At 41.7% G+C, this 22,433-nt stretch overlaps 1 protein-coding gene across 1 annotated transcript in view; it reads right to left on the minus strand.

The window, feature by feature from the left end:
- Positions 1-9,070: 9,070 nt before the first annotated feature.
- Positions 9,071-22,433, minus strand: part of si:ch1073-358c10.1 (mitochondrial peptide methionine sulfoxide reductase) — a 29,286-nt gene continuing 15,923 nt past the window's right edge. The window contains 2 exon segments of the mRNA XM_034525493.1: positions 9,071-9,621; positions 18,810-18,916. Coding sequence (XP_034381384.1) covers positions 9,448-9,621; positions 18,810-18,916 — 281 coding nt within the window. The 3' untranslated portion in view covers positions 9,071-9,447.

Here is a 22,433-nt window from a genome sequence, read left to right on the forward strand (position 1 = left end):
GACGCAGTTTGCCAAACCCTAGCTTATACAAGTACAGAACACACACGCACACACACACACACACACACACACACACACACACACACATACACGTATATCAAAAAGGAGCTGGCAAGTGTTAATAAGTCCTTGTCACATATAAATAAACATAGAAGCTAAGAAGAAACCCACATGAAAACACACACACAACTCTCAGGCAACTTTTCCCCTTAATGTCGTAGCTGTTTTCCTCATATAAGAGACCACAAATCCTCTGAAACCAAATTTCATACTTGTCCCTCTCCAAATAGACTGTCCACATTGTCCTTACAGCCACATGAAGAACACAAATCCAATCCACACAAATTCTAGTATATTCAAAGATCACGTTAGGTCATTTTGAAATGGCTTCTTGATCCACTGCTGTAATTAGAGCACACTGATGAGTAATGTGTTAGTCCGGTCACTTCTCGGAAATTAAGACTTGTTTCATTTCACCTGCTGTGACCCGACATCTCCTGGATATTATTAAGAAGCAGCTATTCTGGATTTCCTGTGAGATTTAGGAAACACAGAATAAGGCCACAGTTAGAAGTTCATACAAAACAGTTCTCACAGTAGCACAAGTTGAATAAAACTCACAAAGTCGGCAAAGGGATTTGGTCGTGTCAGTCACACATGGAAAGCTCGCTAACATTAGCCGCCGTAGGCATAGGTTAGAGAAGCGTTTCATTCTAAAACATTAATCCGTAAAATAAAATAAGCTTTTGGAAATGATATATTATGTTCTATGGCAAATGTTTCGTATTAAATCTTAAACCTCCAAATAATGAAGGGCAGCGTGTCGGGAACTGATACGGTCTGCTTATCAAATAACCACAAGTCTGACCGATATGCTGATGAGGGTTAGTACGTGTGTCCAGCCTTTTGCTTCAGACCAAATTGCCAGACAGACAGGCATTCTCCGCCTCCTTTGCCCATCTGGAGTAAAGGCTAAGGAGTTGCAACAGTGTGGATGATGACTTTAATAAATGTGTGTGCATGGCGTGCTCGATGCCCCTGTGCTCCCTCTTTCCTCTGTTGCAGTTCTCTGTGGCTTGACCTTTGACCTGGTCATCTGACCTTCCCGGTGCTGACTGCTCCTTGGTCGTCCAGCTGTGAAATAGACAGTGTGTGTGTGAGCACATCTGTGCTGTCCCTACACACTGAAGGAGCTCTGTGCACTTTGAATGAAAACGCCTGATGGACACATTTGTTTGTCTCCTCATGGAGTGGGTTCCTAGTGGATTCCTCTTGGCCTATTTGCTCACACTTAAATCTGCACTGTAAAAAAGTATTTCTTCCATTCTTTATTTCCCCCAGATTCCTTGCCCCCTCTGCAGAAGGACAGAGGAACTGCATATGGACTAACACAATTTCCAGTTAGTAGTAGGCATTTGATACTCAGGATTAGTGGGAGGCGACTGTCACAATAGCCAGAAATATGTAAATCAGTTGCAATCAAACCGTAATAGAATTACTTTGGTTAACCCTAAAGTTTAACGTTTTTCGTGCACTTTATTTCATTTCTCGTAAGAGATGAATATCAACATTTGACACGGTCTTGTATAAGAATATTCTATACACAGGGTTGATTTATTAGGCTTAAAGAAATGTTTAAAATTATTGTCAAACCTTTACCAGAGAAAGGAAACAGAGCACACTGATTTATGTCACATGTGGCTGACGCAGAAACTTTACCTCACAAATATGTCTTTAACAGAAGAATACTGTTTTAAAAGGGAAGTTCCTACAACTTTGTGGATACAGTGTAAGCCCGTGGATGCTAAGCTACAGTGCCTAGCAAATCCTGTCCCTCTATTTCTTCCCACATCCTTCTTTCTATTTGAACTCGTCGGGTCCCCCGTACAGCACACAGGGCCCCCTTTTCGTCTCCTCCCATCCCTTGCTCTTTCTCTCCTTCCTCTATCTTTCTCTCTCTCTCTCCCCCCTGCTAGGATCCCCACAGCTGCGCGGACCAGGTGCGTTCCGCCCCGACACACGCACACTGAGACACACATACACATATATATGGACACACACACACACACACACACACACGCACACACGCACGCCAACGGACACAGCAGGAAATGCCTAATACCAGTTTTAGAATGATGCCACTATGCCAGCTTGACAGGGAGGCTGCAGGATCGGTCACCAGAGAAGGCAACAGAGAGAAAGTGAGAAAGAGAGTAGTATCTAGCAGCTGATTGGAGATTTAAAAAAAGTGGAAACTGAAAGAATGAAACAGTGACTTTATGTCTAAACATTATGTTCTAGTTTTAACTCCAGACAGTTGACAAAACTCATAGTTTCTTGGCCCATAAACAGCATCTACACATGGCCTACTTCCGTCTACATGGAGGTCCATTATATAGCCCTGGATATCACCAAATTCAATCTCTCCTGGTACGCTCAAAATATATCCAACTACACCTCTCTCCAGGGATCCTCAAGTAAAAGGGACCTCTGTCTGTGCAAGTGTGTGTGAATGACTTTGCACACACGTGTGACTTTATGTGTGGGTGGATGCACATGTGTTCTTATAAAAAACAAAAAAGTACCGGTTATTTTGGTCTGTGGCTCACCACAGCTCACACTCTGCCCTGTCTTGTACTCATCTCACATGGCCCCAAGAGAAGAGGAGGCAAAAGAGTGCGAAGCAGGTGAGCAAGACAAAGACAGACAAGTAAAAGTAGAAAAGGAGAAGAGGAGGCTGATGAGGAAGAAGAGGCATTTGTCATCAAAGGTTATGGCAACATATGCGTTTCATTTAGTGAGTCAGTAAGCACTCGTAGCCATCACATAGCGCTCCATTCATGCTTCCTCTCAAACATAGAAACATACAACTGTACATGTCTTAAGCATCTCTCAAAATGAACCTTTATTCTCACATTTGAATATTGGGGAAGTTCAGAAGTACTTAATTCAATAACACAGTGAAATCAAATGTGTAAAACTGAGGAAAATAATAAAGTATAGGTCAACTATTTAACTAGGGCTACAACTAATTATTATTTTGTCTATTAAAATGCCAATTAGTTTGTTAAAATTGCCCATCAAAAGTTCCTAAAGCCTACGAGGGGACTTCTTTGAATGGCTTGTTAGTCCCAGCAACAGCCAGCTAACCCCAACATATTCAGTTCACTGAATACAAGACAAAGAAAACAGCTAAATAACAATTGAGAAGCTGGAACTTGGTTTTGTTTTGCACTCTTCTGCATTCATCTGTCATCAAAATGATTAATTTCCTGTCCTGTACACATTTTTTCAAAGCTGTATTGTTGATATCACCCATGGTTGAGCCCTGACGACAATGAAAAGAGTAGTGAGGTTGAGAATAGAATCTAAATATTAACTACTATCCTTAATATTTAAGTGTAAATGCATTTAAAACATTTTCAAATATAAAAGTACCTCTGGAACAGAGTTACATTCAGACCCAAGAATTACTAACAAAATGTGTGATCTGATTTGAAAATCACCCCAAACATCTTGGAGCAAATCCTGTTCTGTATATCTGCCAGAAATGTCCTTCAATAATAGCAATCCACTTTGAACTGGCACCACTGTAGTGTAATAGTCTATCACACAGTTTTGGGCTAAACACGTGCTGTTCCCCCCATCATTATGGAGCCTGAAGCAGATGTACTGTATCCTCCTTAGTACTCAGCACCAGCAGCACACGCACACAAAGAACAATACAAAGACTTGGCAGTATCCCGATCCAATTTCATATCTCAAAAGTTGGGCAACATTTGATCAGTTGACATGCTGGCTATAGTCAACATTTGGAAACACTGTAACAGCTGAGCTGATGATGTAATCCGAATGATAAATGTGTGTTTAGTTTAGTTCAATTAAATGTGTTGACTTTATGTTGATCCGTAAAGCAACGTCTCAGTTTGCCGTCGGCCTGTTAGCAGAAACTACATCACTGATAATACAAATCCAATTTAAACTGGCTTTAGTTTGTTATTTGTAAACATTATTGCATTACATGAGAACAATTAAATATCATTATCAATCCAAAACATTTTATTCTAAATACATTTGCTCAAGAATAATTATATTTTCTATTGTGCTACTCCTCTTTTAAACATTTTTTTTTTTAATAGTATTTACTTTTAGTAAAAATGGTAAATTTAGATTTGAAGCTGAAAGCTTAGACATGATAAGTCAAGCTAAAAATGTAGTGGTGCCGTCTGTGGAGGACGAGCATGTCAGAGGTCAACCTGAACAGCCCTTTGCATATCATTGTGATGGAAACTTAAGATAGTCCGCAACAAACGTTCACAAAAATGTATGTACACACACACACACACACACACACACACACACACACACACACACACACACACACACACAATCACACACCTCAGTGTGGCCACATTCTCACCGCAAACATTTCCATTCACTGTCAGGCCAGTGTTTCCACCAGCGGATGTTTTTTGAGGCCAGTGTTTCTTTGAAAAGACACAGAGGGCCTACGACAGGCAGCAGACACCTACATCAGCTATTTTAGAATGCGTCTTCTGTAGGATACTTGAAGTTCTACCTTTCTAGAACTTGCTTTGATCTAAGACAGTTTTCTATTTGATCGTAGATGACTGATCTGCCTTCACAGCGCACGGTTTAAAACGTTTTAGATAAGAGAGAAACCACTTGCATAGTGGCCCAAACTTAAATATACATTCATTAGAATTAGTAGATCCGTAAAAAGTAAATAAAAAGGCACTAAATCTCTACACAAAAAGTGAACCCACACACGCATACACTCCAACAGGAAGTGTGGGTGTTTGGGAGCAGCTGCATGGAGAAGCATCAGACACAGCTTCCTCCTGGTGCAGCCAGCATCTCATCTCTTTTCTCTTCCTCTATTTACTCATTTCCTTCACATCTCTAACACAGGCCCGAAACCCAAATATATAAAGTCCAAATATTGCACAACACTTTCCAGCGTAGAGCTCTAATCTAGGGCTTGTTGGTCGTGTTAAAACTTGACTCAACTCTCAGACCTGTGCGAGGTGAGGCTCAGATGAGTCAAGGACAGCAGATAAAGCCAGACAATAGACATGGTATGAAAGAGATGTTTTGGAAATGTAAATGTTACATAAGAGCCTCATCTGTAGATCGTCGATCGTTCATGTTGCGCAATCATCCTTGTAGGGGCTTGATTATAAAAACGAGATGATAAACAGGATATGCTGCATCTGTCAGTGAATATGTAAATGCTCCATTTAGTTGAACATATTGTCTGAATCAAGGCCAGTGGAGCTCCTCTAACACAAGACTGCACAGGTGCATGTGCCTTAGGATGTCTTTGTTTCCCTTTCCAATGTTCTATTCTTGCTATCTATTCTACACCAGTGAGCTATCCCCCTGTCCCATTCCAACCAGTATTCCTCTGTCTTCTACTTTTAACCTCTCTCCTCAGCCCCGTTCTGTCAGCAGCACCCAGTTAAGTGGTTACTGTGCTGAAGACACGAAGCAGCTATTTCTGTGTTTCCTGTGTGTCATGTGGCGGTAGCTCGAGCTAGCTAGCATGGCTGACAACACACAGGCTCCCAGGTGCAGAGTGTCACAGTGTGGGCCATCAGCCAGAAAGCCAGTGGGCCAGTTAGCAAGCCAACTAGGCCCTGCAGCACGTGCTGCCCTCCACCCCCGCCCTTAACCCATTGCTATTCCCAGCAGAAAGGAGGATCAGGCTTGTGACATTTTCTCTATGGGAAAGAACGCACGCCTATGTTTGGTTGAGCTTGCCTTTGTAGGTTTAATTTATGGGCATTGCTACACCAAACTAACCAGCAAATAGTTGGTCTAAAGGTTTTTAAGTGTCATCAACCTGTCAATCTGATGCCAGTCTGGCTGTGTGCAGTTCTACTGTATTTGGAATACGCTTTCTCCCACAGAGTTCAGGGGTCAAACTGCGCCAACGGAGAAGACCTTGAGTGAAACCAGCATGCAGAGGCACCAGGGTTCGCCCTCTTCCCCCGGGCTGCAGATGCATCGACCCAGACAAGGCTGCACTTCTCTGGGCAGCACAGAGGAACTGCTGTGCTCCGGTTTCTGGAGCCCCGATGCTCTGATTGAGACCCTGCGCCCATGCAGGAACCAGAGGGAGGGGAAGGGGAGAGCAAGGGAGGTGATGCAAACACATCTGGCATCTGCAAAAAAAAACCTGCACACAACTTTCATAATCATCATGAGAGAAATGCAAAGGCCGTAAAGAAAAGCGAGCTCAGTTTTGTCTGCTGCTATCACACATGCAACAGAAGATGCACACACCCACACACATATCCAATTGCGTGCCTACGACCTCTACAATCTAGAAAAGTAATTATGTGAGGAACAGGACAAGAAGTCACAACAATTCTCCAGCTGGTAGGGCAGCACCAGAATACACCACGTTCTGCTATTGCTCTATTTATATAGCTCACTAAAAACAATGCTGTGTTGGTGTCTAAAGAAACAAGTTATTTAGCAGCATAGCAGCTAAAGAGGAAACGATATTAAACAATGCTATTTCCAATGATGTTTACATACCGGTACTTTATATACATACATACAACCTACATCTATTAAAGCCGCCAAGGGGAAGATAAATGAAAGGCTGCGCAAGGAGGACACAATAGAAAGCGTATCAGAGTGCAAGAAATATGTGTGGGTGCACATCTCTGCAAGGTATCTTTTTGCGTAGGCGATGCCTTTTGCATTAGGCGGCAGTAAAGGACGGAGTTAGAGGTAGTGGTTGGGACCTGTGTGTGTGTGTGGGTAAGAGTGCACATTTGTTCTGATAAACAACAAACACTTCTTTCTCCATTTCAGACGACTATTCTACAGTTCCACTCGTTTTTCTCAAGCCTATTCTCAACCAGTTGGGCGAGAATTTGACAAGAAGTAAAACGCGTGGTTGTAAGGGCGTAACAGAATGAGATATCAAATGCATATACACGATGGTGTTGGTGTGCCTCTGAGCTGCCTCCTCTCTTCAGGGTGACTGAGTATAGGCCAGTGAGAGGCATAGCAGTGAGCTGGAGCGGTATGCTCTTTGTGGCCAGCTGTGGGGCCATTAAAGGCCCATCTGCAGACAATAGGCTCTGTCTGAAGGGCACACACAGCCTGGTTCCTGTCCTGCCCTGCCTCACTGTGTTTGTGTATGGATGCGTATATGAGAGTACCATGCATTTCCATGCACCATTTTTTAGCTGTTACAAAGGAATACACAGAAAACATACACTTACGTATGCAGCTACAGCTAAATGTAATTCTAATGGGTTTGCATTAGACGTTGTAAAATCTCCACAGCAACTACATATCAGGTTCTCACATCCTTATCATTCTCTGCAATGTGGCAAAAATAAACATGCTGTGGTTCACTGAGGCTGTCTTTTCTCGTTGAAGACATGAGATATTGACATAATTCAAGCTCTCATACCACTATCTCTTCAAAGCCGAGGGAAATGAAGATCACGTTATTAAAAGGTTATCTCCTCTCTCACACACTCGCCAAAACACGACAGCATGCAAAAATAAAGGCGTGCGCTGGAAAACAGCTAGCTGGCCCAACCACATACCAGCGGTTCGATCAAGTAAGCCACAGCTTCACATGCCCTGACACACACACACACACACACACACGCACACACAAACACGTGCACACACACACACACACACACGCACACACACACACGCACGGCTGCTGCATGCAGACACATGCAAAAAATATCTGTCCCAATACTAAAATAGGCCTTGAGAGGTTGCACCTGTGCCCTGGTCCACACCTACACACAGGTGTCAGGATGTGACACATACACACAGACAGAGAAAGAAAGATAGCAGAGAGGCAGGGGGGGAAAACGAGAGCGGGGTGAATCACACTGCGGTCGACCAAAAAGCTTTTTCTAGATATCATCTCAGTATTTTGCAGTCTAATGATAAATGCGATTTTCATTTTTCATTAGACGTTCAGGCATTTGATGATAAAAAAAAAGTACTTGACACAATTCAGTAATTCCTCAGTTCTCTCCGATATGTAATTATATAATGTATAACAGGACTTTTATACATAATTATGGGTTTGTGGGGAGTGGAGTGAGGGTTTTGAATACTTGAGTGCCTCAAGTGTCTCATTCTGCAATCTAGAATGAGTAGAGTCTCAAATGGATGCAACTGTGTGTCGCACTCAGTCACACAACGATGGTCCATTCTCAAATCGAGAAATCAATTAAACAGGGGCTTATCTTTAAGATATATATCAAGCTGCACATGCATGTTGGAACACACCGACACAGACAAGCGAATGCACGGGACATAAAGAAAAGGTTGAAATATTGTTTATTATTTCCAGAGTGACACATTAAAAAAAATAAAGGCGGTGTAAATTCTTTTACATGGGCTATTCACAATAATAAGACTGCATTAAATTCGAGTTGGATTTATTGTGCTTCACTTTTACTAAGCGACTGATTATAATAAACTCTGCATCTAAGTAATAAGAAAAAGTACCACCCTGATAGTAAAGTCTGGGCTCTGTTCTGGTTTTAAGACGGATGTGAAAAAGGTTGCTGAATAGTAAAATCATCAGGGTTGGTTGATTTGTTCCCAATCACACCAAGTTTTCACATGGTGTAAAAATACAATATATTATCAAATAAATATCAAAGTGCATGCAACAGAAACATGCTGCTTAAGCTCTTTGTTCTTTGAGAAACATTGCCACCTTGTGGAATCAGACTGAAACTGCAGTCCAACAACACTGCTGCAGCTGCACTACAACCTCCCTTTTAATTCATCTCATTTCATTTTCCTTCCTGTCTTTTACAAATGTTTTTAATGCATTTTATGTCTTATGTAAGCACTTTGTATTTCCTTTGTGTTTCACAGGTGCTCTATAGAGAAAGTTGTCTGATAGTGCAGATTATTGTTTTACGGTTTACAAATATTATTGTTTTTGTATATGTGTATTTTTTTTATATGTGCATCTGTACATATATATATATATATATATATATATATATATATATATATATATTTATTTTATTCCAGAGTCATGAGTCCATAAAACTACATAGTAGTAACTTTGTCCAGGGGGGGTTGTCTTTGTTTTTATCTGTATGTCTCTTTCTATTGTATTTGAGAGCAAATGTATTTTATGTAAACTTACTTTACCAAAACACGTTAATTCTGACACTATATTTATAGCTGACAGACAAATACACATATTGAAGCTTTGATTAAAAAGTTTGCTGAAGCTTAGTAATGTATTACAATCTGACTAATATGTTATTGTGTTAGAAGATACAAATACATACCCTAAGTACAATAATTAACCAGTGGATCAAAAAGAAAAGATTAGGATTAATCAATGTCCAAATAACAACCTTAAAAAAATCCTCCTCCTTTTCTTTCTCCCCCCACATTCCGTCACAGTTCATCCTTCCTGGCTCCAATGGGACAAGAGACTCCGGTTCCTTTGAGACTACAATAGCCTTTTGGGACTTTCTTCAGATACTGCTGGTGAGAGTCTTCAGCGTAGTAGAACAGCTGCCCCTCCCGGATTTCTGTGGTGATGCGACCGTAGCCATTTTTATCCAGCTCCTAGGGACAAAATACAAAACATTAAATAATTTTGTCATAATTGTCACTAAATTTGTCTCTGCATTTCATACACAGTGAAATGATGAAGGTTATGAGGTTAGATTTAAGGTGTGTTCACTTAAACTTGGAGATACAGAACTACTGGCCACCTTAATCCTTACCCTAATCCTAATGAAAGCCTGTTAAAGGTTGAAATCACTAAAACATGCGGAAAACATTCCTAGTGTGCAGCATCTTCATATGCTCAGATTCTGTAGCCTGTCCCCAACACCTCAGCCATGACATACATTCAGTGCTACTTTTTCAGTTTTCTATAACTTCCTAAAAATGTAGCCGCCCCTTTAAATGGTTGTTTTATTCTGTAGTGTATTGGATGTGCACTTGCAATACCTCTCACTAATACAGTAAAGAGTTGTTGCACCACAGCTAGAAAGCAGGGTGATTGAGTGACAGAAGAAAGGAACATGTTTTTCTTTCAGTAGTGCAGCTTGCCTCTATGGCTCTCTCTATGGGACAAAGCATCAAAGAGTAGCCGCTCTCTTTGAGAACTCTTTAAGACACTTTTCATACTTACACTTTTCCAAACACTTTGAGAAAAGGCTTCAAACGCACACAGCAAAAAAGCACACAGACACACACGAGCACACACACATTAATACCTCTGACAGATATATCAAATACCTGCTGATCTGAGTGGTTTTCTCCATCTCATAATACAAGCACTCAGTCCTCTAGATCAGTGCTCCTGAGAGCTGACAAAACAACAAGTCTGAGGTGCACTGGGAGTGTCTGAGGGCAACAAGTAACTTGAATGTAGCACTACATCTCAGAACTGTGTGCAGCTCTGAGGAACTTCTCTTTATGGGGGCGTCAATTGACAGAGTTCAGCAAGCAGCATGAAACAGAAGCTGAACGTATCCAATCGTGGCTAAACCCGTTCTTATCAGCTTCTACATACTTAATGTCATGGATGCTGCAGAAGAACTTATGGGTTCTTCATTCTTCTTGAGGGGATACCATTTTAAAATTGCCTGGTTTGTAGCTTTATGGAGGCTGCGGTCAGCTGGAATGCATACATGTAATGATGGATTCAACATGTTCAAGGCAGGGAGAAAGCATCAACATGTCTTACTTATACTGCAGAATCATCCGGATTTGCATTGCTGAACTGTAATCCTCTTTATGTAAAATATAAAATAAAAATATTGTGAAAGACAGTTTTTAATGTGTCAATGCAAGACATTTTTAAAAAGCTCATGTTCCAATATGAAGCTCATGTTCCAATATGGAGTTTTCAATATGAAAAGTATCACTTCAAAGCTACATTAATCCATATTTTATATATTAAATGACTCAATTCATGTGTCATGTCAAATGTGTTGCGATAAATTTATGTAAACCATCATAAACTGTCTTTGTACGGGATTGGATCAAAACACGCCTCCAGAAAATCCCGATGGTGTTCACCTGATTTGAGCTCTGGTGAATACAAATACCATAGTATATTATTCACACCATTTGTCTACTTATTAAACCATTTAGCAACCTCTTGTGACCTGTATGGATCCTATTGGCATCATCTGTTGTGATTATCCACTTAAGTTGAATTTGTTGCTCACCTGTAACTATTAAATATGAATCTTTAAATCTCAACTGTTGGTCAACCAGTCTCGAGCTGCAACTTACTTACCATACTTTTTATTATCTATTAATCTACCAGTACTTTTTAAATGGGTAGGAGTCAAAAAATTTAGAAAACTGGCCATCATAAGTTTGTCATATTTGAGATGATACAAGAAGAGAATGGTTTTTTTTGTACTTAATGAATTACTTTACCGATTATCTAATCATGAAAACCGTAGGCAATTAATGAATTACAATTATTCAACTACCTTTTTTTTTTGCGCTTATATTTTCACTTTTACCGTTATTGTAACTGAGCTGAATATTAAAGTATGGACATTTCTAGTTAGTCCTCAGGTCATCTGAAATTTCAAGAGGAAGACATGTTTAAAAAAGCATCAATACTAATTTATAAGGTAATAATGTTAGTGAAGGGCTGCAAGGCAGTGTGTCATTTTGTCCACATGGAGGCAGTGTGGTACAAGCTGCATGTGTGTGTGTGTGTGTGTGTGTGTGTGTGTGTGTGTGTGTGCGTGCGTGCGTGTGCTGAAGGTGATGCAGTGGAGTCAGTAAATCAAAGCTCCGCGCCCCACAGAGAGGCTGAGGCAGCGTCTGACCTCCAAGTCCTCAGTGGCCTTCGCTACAATGTGAGGGCTCAGATCTCCCAGCAGAAAGGACCCAATGTCCACAAAGCGGACTACAGCCGGAACAGCAACCTCACAAGCACAGACATATTTACCTTCGTCATATGCATACTGTGTGCAGTCTGACACAGAGGAACCCATTTGTCCTGCCTACATCCAACAGCATTGTAGTGAACCAGCCGACACAAGCATGGAGTCTTTGCACATCGTGGCCTAATTAATCATCACCACAGAACCACTGTAGTAGCAAACCCTCCGGGGCAGAGGACGCTCCATGTGAGGAGAACACAATGTCCAAGAAAAGGTCTGCTATTCCGAGCAAACGTACTCCCCCGCCCTGACATCCCCGCACAGCTCTCTCGCTCTTCATCCAGCCCTCTACAGCAGTCACAACACGGCGGCCATTTTAGATCTATAAATCAGAATGCATGGCGTCACACCACTGTGTATAACCTTATGTGGCTTCGCTCTCTCTCTCTCTCTCTCTCTCTCTCCCACTGCAGCAGCAGCAGAGGAATGGAGGTAAGGATGTGGACTGTAAAATATGCCAAAGATGGAGGAAACGACATTTCAGAGAGGAAGAGCAAACGGGATGTCCTCAAGTTGGGCATTTTGACGCTCGTGATGATGACGACGCTTAAATGATGGCTACATGGAGGGAGAGAAAAGTGTTCCTCTTTGTTTGTGTACGCGTTTATATGTGTAAGGATTGAAACGAGGGGTCATGACTACAGAACACGTAAGGTAGAGTTCAGGGTGTGTTTGTGTGTATATTGGTGTCACTGTGGGGTCACAAATCACGTCACACAGCCACATTACGGGGTGTCGCTTTACATTTAGTCACAAAAAGCGGGTGCCCACAAGGTAAACCGTTACGAGACTGAGATTTTGGTTACGGTTAGGTTTGGGATCAATCATGAACTGCTTATGGTTAAATTGCCAGGGAATGAATGTAAGTCAATGCAATGTCCTCCTTAGTGACAAAACATGTTTGTATGTGTGTGTATGTGTGTGTGTGTGTGCATGTGTGTGTGTGTTTTAAGGGCTGAGTTCACTCAGCCCAGTCAGCCCTTCCTTTCTTCACGCCTGTCGGAAATACTCCCCTGTCAAAGGCACGGCTGAACGGGTGCATCTCTCTCTCGCTCTTTCTCTCTCTCCTCCTTTCTGACTCTCTTCATCTCCCTCCATTGTTGACTCTCTCTCTCTCTCTCTGAGCACAGACCACAGCTTCGTGCCACGAAGTCCTCCTTGCTCTCCAGCCAAGCGAGAGAGACCCCTCTCGCCATCACCATCGCCAGAGAGACGGCCTCGGGACACAAATAGGACGTGACACCCGAGAGAGAGGGTGGAAGGTGGAGGAGCAAGGAAGAAGAAAATGTACCCTCTCCTCTCGTTCCACCCCACTGTCTTGTCTCTTGTTTTTTTTTTTCCCTTGGAAGGCCTACGGCTGCAGAGTGGTGGGGAAGAGGCGCACATTGACATAGAGTTTGTGACACCCGATGACTCATGGTGAAGACATTTGAAGAGGAATATGACCTCAATTCAGTGATATATTTAATTATCCCATAGTCCATTCCTGTTACTGGTGTGTGGTTACCGCCTCATTTTCTGTCCTTTTACTCATTCTTTCTTGGAATATTGAAGTACTGAGATTGTTTATTCCAAGCAAAATTGCAATGCCTCGATGTAAAAATACTACTATTTTACAAGATTAGAAGAACAAAATAATCCATTAGGGAACTGAATGATGCCTACAAAAGGTGTCAAGTTACAGAATTATTGTTGGATATAATTTTCTGATGCATTAGTGTGTAAACAGTATTTAATGTTATAGTTTAACTACATTATATACTGTTCTAACCTAAAATACGGCATACTATTTTATAAGCTGATCACATTTATTGCATGTACAATATTTAACTGCCAACAAATTGAGTAAAATTATACAATTATGTAAAATATTCCCCGTGTGAGTAGAAAGAAGAAATACAATTAAATGCATTAGATAAGATGAAGTCCCTCAAAGTCGTACTTAAATAATTGTACTTCATTATTAGAATATAAAGTCAAAAGATAAATGATTTGGAGGTTACTATGAACTCTAATTTGCACGGACCTAGAAACAATATAACCTTCACTGCAGCTGCACACCTGAACGCTGGAGCACATGAAGCCCTTCAACATCCTAAAAATGTAAATACTCTTTGAGGACTGCCAGAGGCGAAGTTGCTCCGCGGATACCAGATAGACTGTGGCTCTGCCTCCTGAACACACATGAAGTAGGCTGACGCGATACTTATCGACTAGTCACCACGCTTGCCCTCCATGACCTCCCAGAGATAAACGGAGCGATGGTGGTGGAGCGAAGACGAATGGGCAATACAGACTGGGAGAGAAAGAGACAGGGAGATGGTGCAGGGACACGCAGGAAGAGATGGAGCGAATGTAGAGGAGAGTATGGGAGATTATCCAGAGGCTGAAAACACGGCGTAGTGAGATGATGAAAAAAATAGTCTGAAATAGAGTGAAGATAACGAATAGTCGCACATTGTGCGTGACGTTCCTGCAATGTTCTGTAAAAAGCCGTATCTGTGAAACATTTGCGTACATCCCTGCGTGTGGGCGAGCTAAAGGATGTGTATACCCTCCGTGTGTGCGTCTGCACAGAGGATTTTTTTTTTCTGCCCTGCTCTGTTCATCTTTTCTCTTTTTCCGTGCGGGTCAGGCATCCATTTTAGCTGGTCTCTAATCTTCAGTGAGCGAGCGCTCCTACATTTTGTGAACGAGGGAGCCAACGCTCCTACATTTTGAGAGCACACACTTTGGTCTCTGAGCGAGGCGGTGCGTGCTCCTACGTCGTTATTTTTTGGTTTGGTTTTATTTCAAGGGCAGACAACAAGTAGCTCAACATCTGAAGACTGAAAAATGCAGACTGCATTCTCGTGAAAACATTTCAGCTGCATTGTACTCGATATCTCAATATCTCACTCGGGGATGGGCATTTACCTTCTGGCAATTAAAAACGAATTTGTGAACATGCCTTAATATATATATATATATATATATATATATATATATATATATATTATATATATATATACCAATACTACCTTGTAGTTTCGTGAGAAAATGTCACGTTGCAATCGATGAGTTCGGCAAACGGCAAAAAGATTTCCAAGTAAAACACAAACAGACTTTAAAATGTGGGAGCTAGGAGGGTAAATCTGACTTTTGAAGACTTTCCAAAATGAAAGGACGTGAGCTTGTGTGACTTGAAGCCCGATTACAAAACCTGCTGATGCTGTGCCCCGTTTTTAACAACCCTGAGGCTTCTCCTCAAGATTTTTAGCCCCAAACGATCCCCCCCCCTTTTTTTTCCAGCCATCACCCCTGTGCACCTCCCTGCTTCCCCCTTTCAAGCTCATTAAGTTAGGATGCCTTATCAGAGGGCACACTCACCCCTCCAAGGCCCTACACACACACATACACATGCACGCACATGCACGATATTCAAGCTGGCTTGATAAAAACTATTGTTCATACATGCACACACACACTCATCTCTCTCTCCCACACACAGATAGACAGACAGACAGACAGACAGACAGACAGACAGACAGAGACAGACAGACAGACAGACAGACAGACAGACACACACACACACACACACACACACACACACACACACACATATATATATATATATATATATATATATATATATATATATATATCTATGTGTGTGTGTGTGTGTGTGTGTGTGTGTGTGTGTGTACCTCCATTTTTCTCTCCAAACCCTAACCCATCTCTAACCGACCCCCACCACCGCCCTGCACTCTCCTCCTAATCAACTCTTCCCATCCCTTCTCTCTCACCCTCCACTCACCCCCCCTTACCAAGCTCTGGGGAGACACATTTTAGCAGAGAGGGAAGGATGGAGAGAAAGAGAGAAGGGGAAAGAGGGAGAGAGAGACGGGGAGACAGAGGGAGAGAAAGAGATTCACTCCTCCTCTCTGCTCTGCTGCCACAGCGGCTTGACTACAGAAGCCTTTGATGTTCTGCAAATTTCAAATTTCATTATAGAACCCCCTTCTCCTCTCCCCCCCTCCCTTTCCCCCCTCTCTCCTCCCCCTCTCTGCTCTCGCGCTTAAACAAGCTTTTCTGCCTCACTCTCCCACACCCCCACCCTCAATGCTGAAGTTAAGAAACTGAAAGCCCTGCAGAAGAGACTCTTCATATGGGTTAATTATTCATTGGGCTCTGCTTGTATGTGCCAAATGTATGTCTCCGTGTGTGTCTGTACATACATGTGAGTGAGTGTGTGTGAGTCATGGGCTGGCAGTGGGGTGGAATCTGGATTTTGCAATGCCCGTCTTATCTCTGATCGTCTTGGATCGCCTTCACTCTTGTCACTCTACCGAATATGCACTTACTTCTCCCGATAAGAGAGCGCTGGCCTTTTCGGATAAAAACACACACACACACACACAACCTCAAGTGCACAGACGGACACACAGCAAGACCTTCCTCTGTAGGGATGCCATTTTCGAGTCAGGGCGTTCTTTAGACTCAGCATCAATGCGGCACGGCAACCATTTCAGGGCCATTTTGGTTCAGAGTGTGTCAGCTGCTTTGAGAAGATATGTGTCCCAGTGGCCCTCAGATGAAACCGGGGTGCCACTGAAGTGGTTGACAGATCGGCGGTGTCAGCAGCGTTGGTTGGGAGAGAGGAGGGGAGAACGAGGGGAAAGTCGGAGTGCTGTTTCGGCTTTGGATGTTCGTAAATGGGTGTGTTTTTTGAGTGTCGGCTGTAAACTGGGTTACGGTTCTCATCTTTTCTCTGGCATGGAGGTGACAAGAAAATAATGCTTGATATAAGACTTTTTTGGTAACATGAATCCATTGAAGCCGTGGCAGTTTATTCAGTATTTAGAGTTCATGTCGTAGTCATTACATATCTTGGCTCGGGATGACGTACATTGTTATTTTCAGAAAAAGTTAGGTTACTAAATAAATAAATTACATCAATTGTCAGTGGTGCGATAATATTATTCAAAGGTTTTCAACACACAGCATATATTTCTATAGTGCATGAATTGATAGATAGAAGAAAAAGTTTACCAGGGATTTAAGAGCGTAGTGAGCTATATTTTGGTTACATATTAACAATGGTCTAATGAAAACAAGCAAATATTTATGGATTTGATTGCTACTATTTTTTCGAGTCTTCCTTTAACATCTCACGGACCACTTAGCTGCTGGTTGCTAGTCATAAGTTTCAAAGTTCATTAAAGGATGATTGTAACATTCAATAATAAAACATTTTTTAATATTATTTCCATTTGTGATAAATATAAACATTTTGGCCCTACATTTCCCATCATACTTTGGGCGATGCATTTCTGAAGTCTGTGCGTTCTTTAATTCACACACCTTTTATATTAAACTCATCCTCTCCAATTGTGATTTTGTTGGAAGGACTGCGATTGAGCATGGCTTATGAACCTGGATGATGTGAGTGCATGTGTGTGCGCGTGCGTGTGCGTGTGTGTGTGTGTGTGTGTGTGTGTGTGTGTGTGTGTTTGTGGGGTCAGTCAGTTGATAACCTGTCAGTCATTCAGGCCTTCTGATCTGAGTGCTTCCCTCTTTTTCTTTCCTCCATTTACCACCTTCCTGGTCTCAGCTGCCACTCCTCTTTCACCTCTGACCCCAGACAAGGCCAAAGTTGGGAGGTTGTCGCCATGGTAACATAAACAGCCCCGTGGCTCATGACTGCTGACCCCAAGATCCCTAAGTAACCATGACGATCATCATTTTCTCCCCTCTGCCCCCTGCCAGCTTGCCCATGAATCCCATTTTGAGAGGGGAGGGATGAACAAACGAAAGAGATGCAGGGATCAACGGATAGATGGACTAATGGATGGAGGGACGGACAGATGGACGAAAGAACAAAAGGGAGACGCGTGTGCCACTGAAAGGACACGCTTTGTAAATGAGTTTTGATGACCTAATGACCCTCTTCCTCTCATTCACTTTAAGAAAGAGAGTCAGCGATTGGATGGAGATGGAGATCAACTTAACAGAGGTGGCTTTGCTTCACTAAACAGCATCAAACTCTAAGAGGTCACCACTCCAGAGACTGATGTTTTATTGTCATTCAAATAACTGGGACAACTCCAAACTACAGCTAAGCCCTGCTTATCGGCCCCAAAAAACATTTCATTACCAACATGATACAAACACAAACATTTACTACTGAAAGTTACTAAACAACTGTAGGCCTGTATGATGTGTGTAACGTTTGGTAAATGTGTCTTATGTTACACCTATAGACTGTATATAACACGTGGATGTAGAAACTTTGCACTGCAGTTTTGAGGCCTTCGAGTTCGGCATTTTGTCTGTCGCAATATTGTTTTTTGTTTTTTAGACATGAACCAAGTACAACTGAATGCTGAAAATAATATTTGTAAGTAACAAAACAGTTACAACTAGCTTTCGTGAACTGAAAACCCACTTTAAAAGGGTTAAAGTTGTAAAACAAAAAAAAGGACAACAACTCCCGGACTGGACAACATCGTGGTAGCGACCTGTCAATCACAAAATAGCCACGCCCTAATGCATATCCTACTTTATAGTCTATTTTACTCTAAATGGGATCATGATTTACTAAATGAACATCATAGTGTATTGAGTGGACTTCTGTACAATCAGACTTATCTTTGCAACCAGAGGAGTTGCCCCCTGATGGCTATCAGAAAGAATGCACTTTAAGGCACTAGCGCATTGGCTTCACTCAACACTGAACACAATTTTATGAAAGATATTGCATTATTCATTATTAACAGATGCCAAACGTTACTCTACACCTGATTTGGTTATATGCAACACGATGCTTGAGTGTGTGTGCGGGTACAATGCCTGCTGGAAAGCCGCTTTGCTCTTCAATGCGAGGTCCTGTTGAGTGGGGTTGGATGTGTAAATGGCTGAACGATACTGGGTACCGCGGTCATACTGCTGCCTCATACCTGCGTAAACACACACACATACAGGGACAATAAGACACCCCACAAATAAGCTTAAGTACCACAATCACCACAGAAAAAGTGTCATTTGCATGTAAAAGGTTTCCCAATTATGTCATCATCCTGCATCTTGAATTTATGAAGCCAAATTCATTTAAAGATCACAGCAGATTTGGGCTTTCATTAGGGAGGCCTGCGGTGTGTAGGTGTATGGGGCATGTAAGTGGGTGTATTTTCTTCTTCTTTGTCACCTCTGTGTCAGCTTTACATCAGTGTGTTTGGAGGAGGCCAAGGCCGAGTGGACCTTGATTAGGAGGCCAAGCAGCTGCCATCATTCCTGTGCTACAATCCTGAGCGTCTCCTGACCAGTCCATGGCGGGCTTCTGTCTGTCTCTTGGACAGACAGACAGACAGACAGACGTGTTTTACATTTTGCCCAAACATAACATGTAATGTTTTCTATGTGCTGAGGCCATAAGATGTTGGCGTCTCCCTGTCACAGCATATTGTTCTCTTTAGATTAAATGTTACCTTTCATCATCGAGTGTCACAATATATCTGTGACAGTCTGTTCAGATATAATGGCTACAAGTATTCATCTGGTCTTCATTCAAATCAGAGTAGACAAGCAGACGTTGCTCGCTCTCCGACACAAACTGAATGCCTCAGAGGATTTGCTTCACTGAAAGTGATAAAACAGTGTTTTGTGGAGATTACCCTGTTAAACGATATGTGGGCGTCTTTGTATTTTTGATAGAGAACATATCAAAGAGAATAAGCTTGATACAGAAAAATTCATTTTACATTTAAAATCTTTCATATCTGCTCCGAATAAAGCTAATGGACATCTCTATTACCTTAAAGTGAATTGTATTGTTACTATGAATAATTCATGCTAATTAATCAAACGTCAATTATACCATTTTATCGCATCTATCTCTATGAGCCTATAAACACCGAATCCAAAACTGCAGTTTTTTTTATTTTTGCAGCAGTTTTCATTTCTGGAATTTCTGATGACAACAAAAACAACCAATAAAATAATTACTTAAAATCAATTAGGCCTATTACTATTATTATTATTATTATTATTATTATTATCAGCAGAAGAAGCCAATGCGCACTTTGCTTGAGACATCCACAAGCCTTGGTATGATAAGCTGACCATTAAGATTTGTATTAAAGGCCATGTATCACATATGATAGACACATATAGACTCTGTTCACTCATAAATTATGAAAACCAGTACATTGAAGCTTATCGTAAACACTCGTTCCAATAAAATGCTTTATTGGTGCCACCCACAGGAACATGTGACCACAATCTTTCTACAAAGTATTAAAGACTTGGAATAACGAGCTTGCCTCCGGTGTGGGTTATGCAAGTTGAGGATGGGTTTCATATAGTAAGTGGGCATGGTGTGAAATGTTTGAACACTTTACAGTGGAAAAAAATCGAACAAAAAGAGAATATGTACCTTCCTCTTTACACATTTGAAACAGTTTACAGCCAAACACAATTTGTTCTTAACCACTCGTTCAACTATTCCATTTCTAGTGGAGGTCCCATCAACAGATCTTGAATATAAAGAAGATAAAGATAAAGAAGACTGATAGCCACAACCTCGTCGAGACCGCGATGGACAATGAAACAGAACTCTAATTCCTCAAGTTTAGTTACTGTCAGCTATTTGTTAACCTGAATAAACTGCAACCAACACCAAGCTCAGTTCACGTAAGGGCCGCACCATTCCTTATTGTTGGCAACTGCAGGTATGAAGTGTATGTTGTGGTCTGCCAGAAGCGGTTTAGGCTGAGTTTAAACCAAGTCCCCTTGACCTAACAACTAATCATTTCTCAAGTTGCCATGACCAAATCCCAGTGCTAATCAAAACTAATCAAAGAGTGGAAGCTAGCGGGAATGTCATTAGTTTAGCAGGTAAGGTCATTAACGAAAGTATTGAACAAAATGAAGTTGGCACTGGCAAAAATATTACAACTGATGATGAACGTCTGTAGTAAATGTCACGAGGATCCATCCAAAGGCTATTGAGATATTACAGTCTGAACCAAAGCGGTGGACCGACCTGCAGACCACCATTGAATTCCCTAGTGCCATTACGCATGTGTGGTGAAAAAAACATATCGTATTCTACTATTTCGGAAACATACATTTTACAATGAAAAGTATTTCCATACATCTTTTCTTTATTGCGGCATTCACAAATAAACCCACTCTCTTATTTGGTTCCCTCTGCATCCATCTCCACCCTCACTCTCTTTCTCGCCATCTCTGCAGTGTTGGATGTCGGCCATCTTGCCCCCAGCGCTGTTGTTCAGTGACGAGGCTAATGGTGGCCCCTCCATCAAAGGCCACCGAGCCACTCTGCCATTGGCTTTCCACCAAAGCCTTTACTCTGATTGGCTGTCTGGCAGGGGTCTTGTAGCTTTGCTGCTCCCAATGACCTTCCATGCTGACCCAGAGGTGCTCACCAGCTCTCACTCTCTCTCACACACATGCTTGTGAATACCTGTGCAAGATCATGTATGGATATTACATGCATTAATCTTGAGAGGAACATGTATAAACAATATATATATATATCATAAAACATGGTATCATGGTTTGACTGATATAATTTGATTAATGTTATTTTACAGCAGAACAGAATGGAATTTATTTCCTACCTCGCAGGAAAGGTAGACATGTAATATATTATATAAGAAAGTAAAGACGACAAAGGCTTTTTATCACAAAGAAACGGTTAATGATATGGAATATCAAAGAAAAGTCAAGAGACAAACACCCTTGAGTGGTAGTAGCTTCCAACACAAAGACAATTAAGATTCATCAAATCTTCAGAGATCCCTCCTCCATCGGACGAGGAGTTACTCCCTCATCAAAATATTAACACTATCCAAAATATCAGCCGAGGTTTTGACTGTACTAAGTCCAAATCCATCCCCATAAGCATAAAGTCCTCAAAGAACTACAACGGCAACAAATACCACCCAAAAAATCCCCCCTCCTGCCTTCGACGTCTCTCTCTTGCTCTCTCCATTTTTAACAGCCCCCTCCGTTATTTTCTCCATCCATCAAAGACGGCAGTAATTATTAATGAGAGCCTCCCTGTTCTTTCTGCATTATGCATGAGAGCATTGCCTCTGAAAGCAGAGGGTAATGGGGGGGTGGACAGAAGGGGAGGGTTTTGGGTCACACACGTGCCCACATGCATACACACGCCACCTCTCAGGGTCACTGACCTACGCCCACAAAGCCGAAAATATTAATTATACTATATACCCCCCCGTAAATAAAAAGATTTAAAAGTAGCCCCTTTATAACAACAGCTAAATCCGACAACACGGGAGGGTGGTCGGTTATTTCAAATCTCAGAGGGAGTAGATGCTCTTTCCATCAGACATTTATGTACAAACCTGTACACACACATACATGCATAGACTTTTTGGGCTTGTTGTGTTTAAATCCACTGAGATTTCTGTAAAATCTCTTTCAGTG

The sequence above is a fragment of the Cyclopterus lumpus genome, chromosome 22 (genome assembly GCF_009769545.1).
Source record: "Cyclopterus lumpus isolate fCycLum1 chromosome 22, fCycLum1.pri, whole genome shotgun sequence".
Taxonomy (NCBI): domain Eukaryota; kingdom Metazoa; phylum Chordata; class Actinopteri; order Perciformes; family Cyclopteridae; genus Cyclopterus; species Cyclopterus lumpus.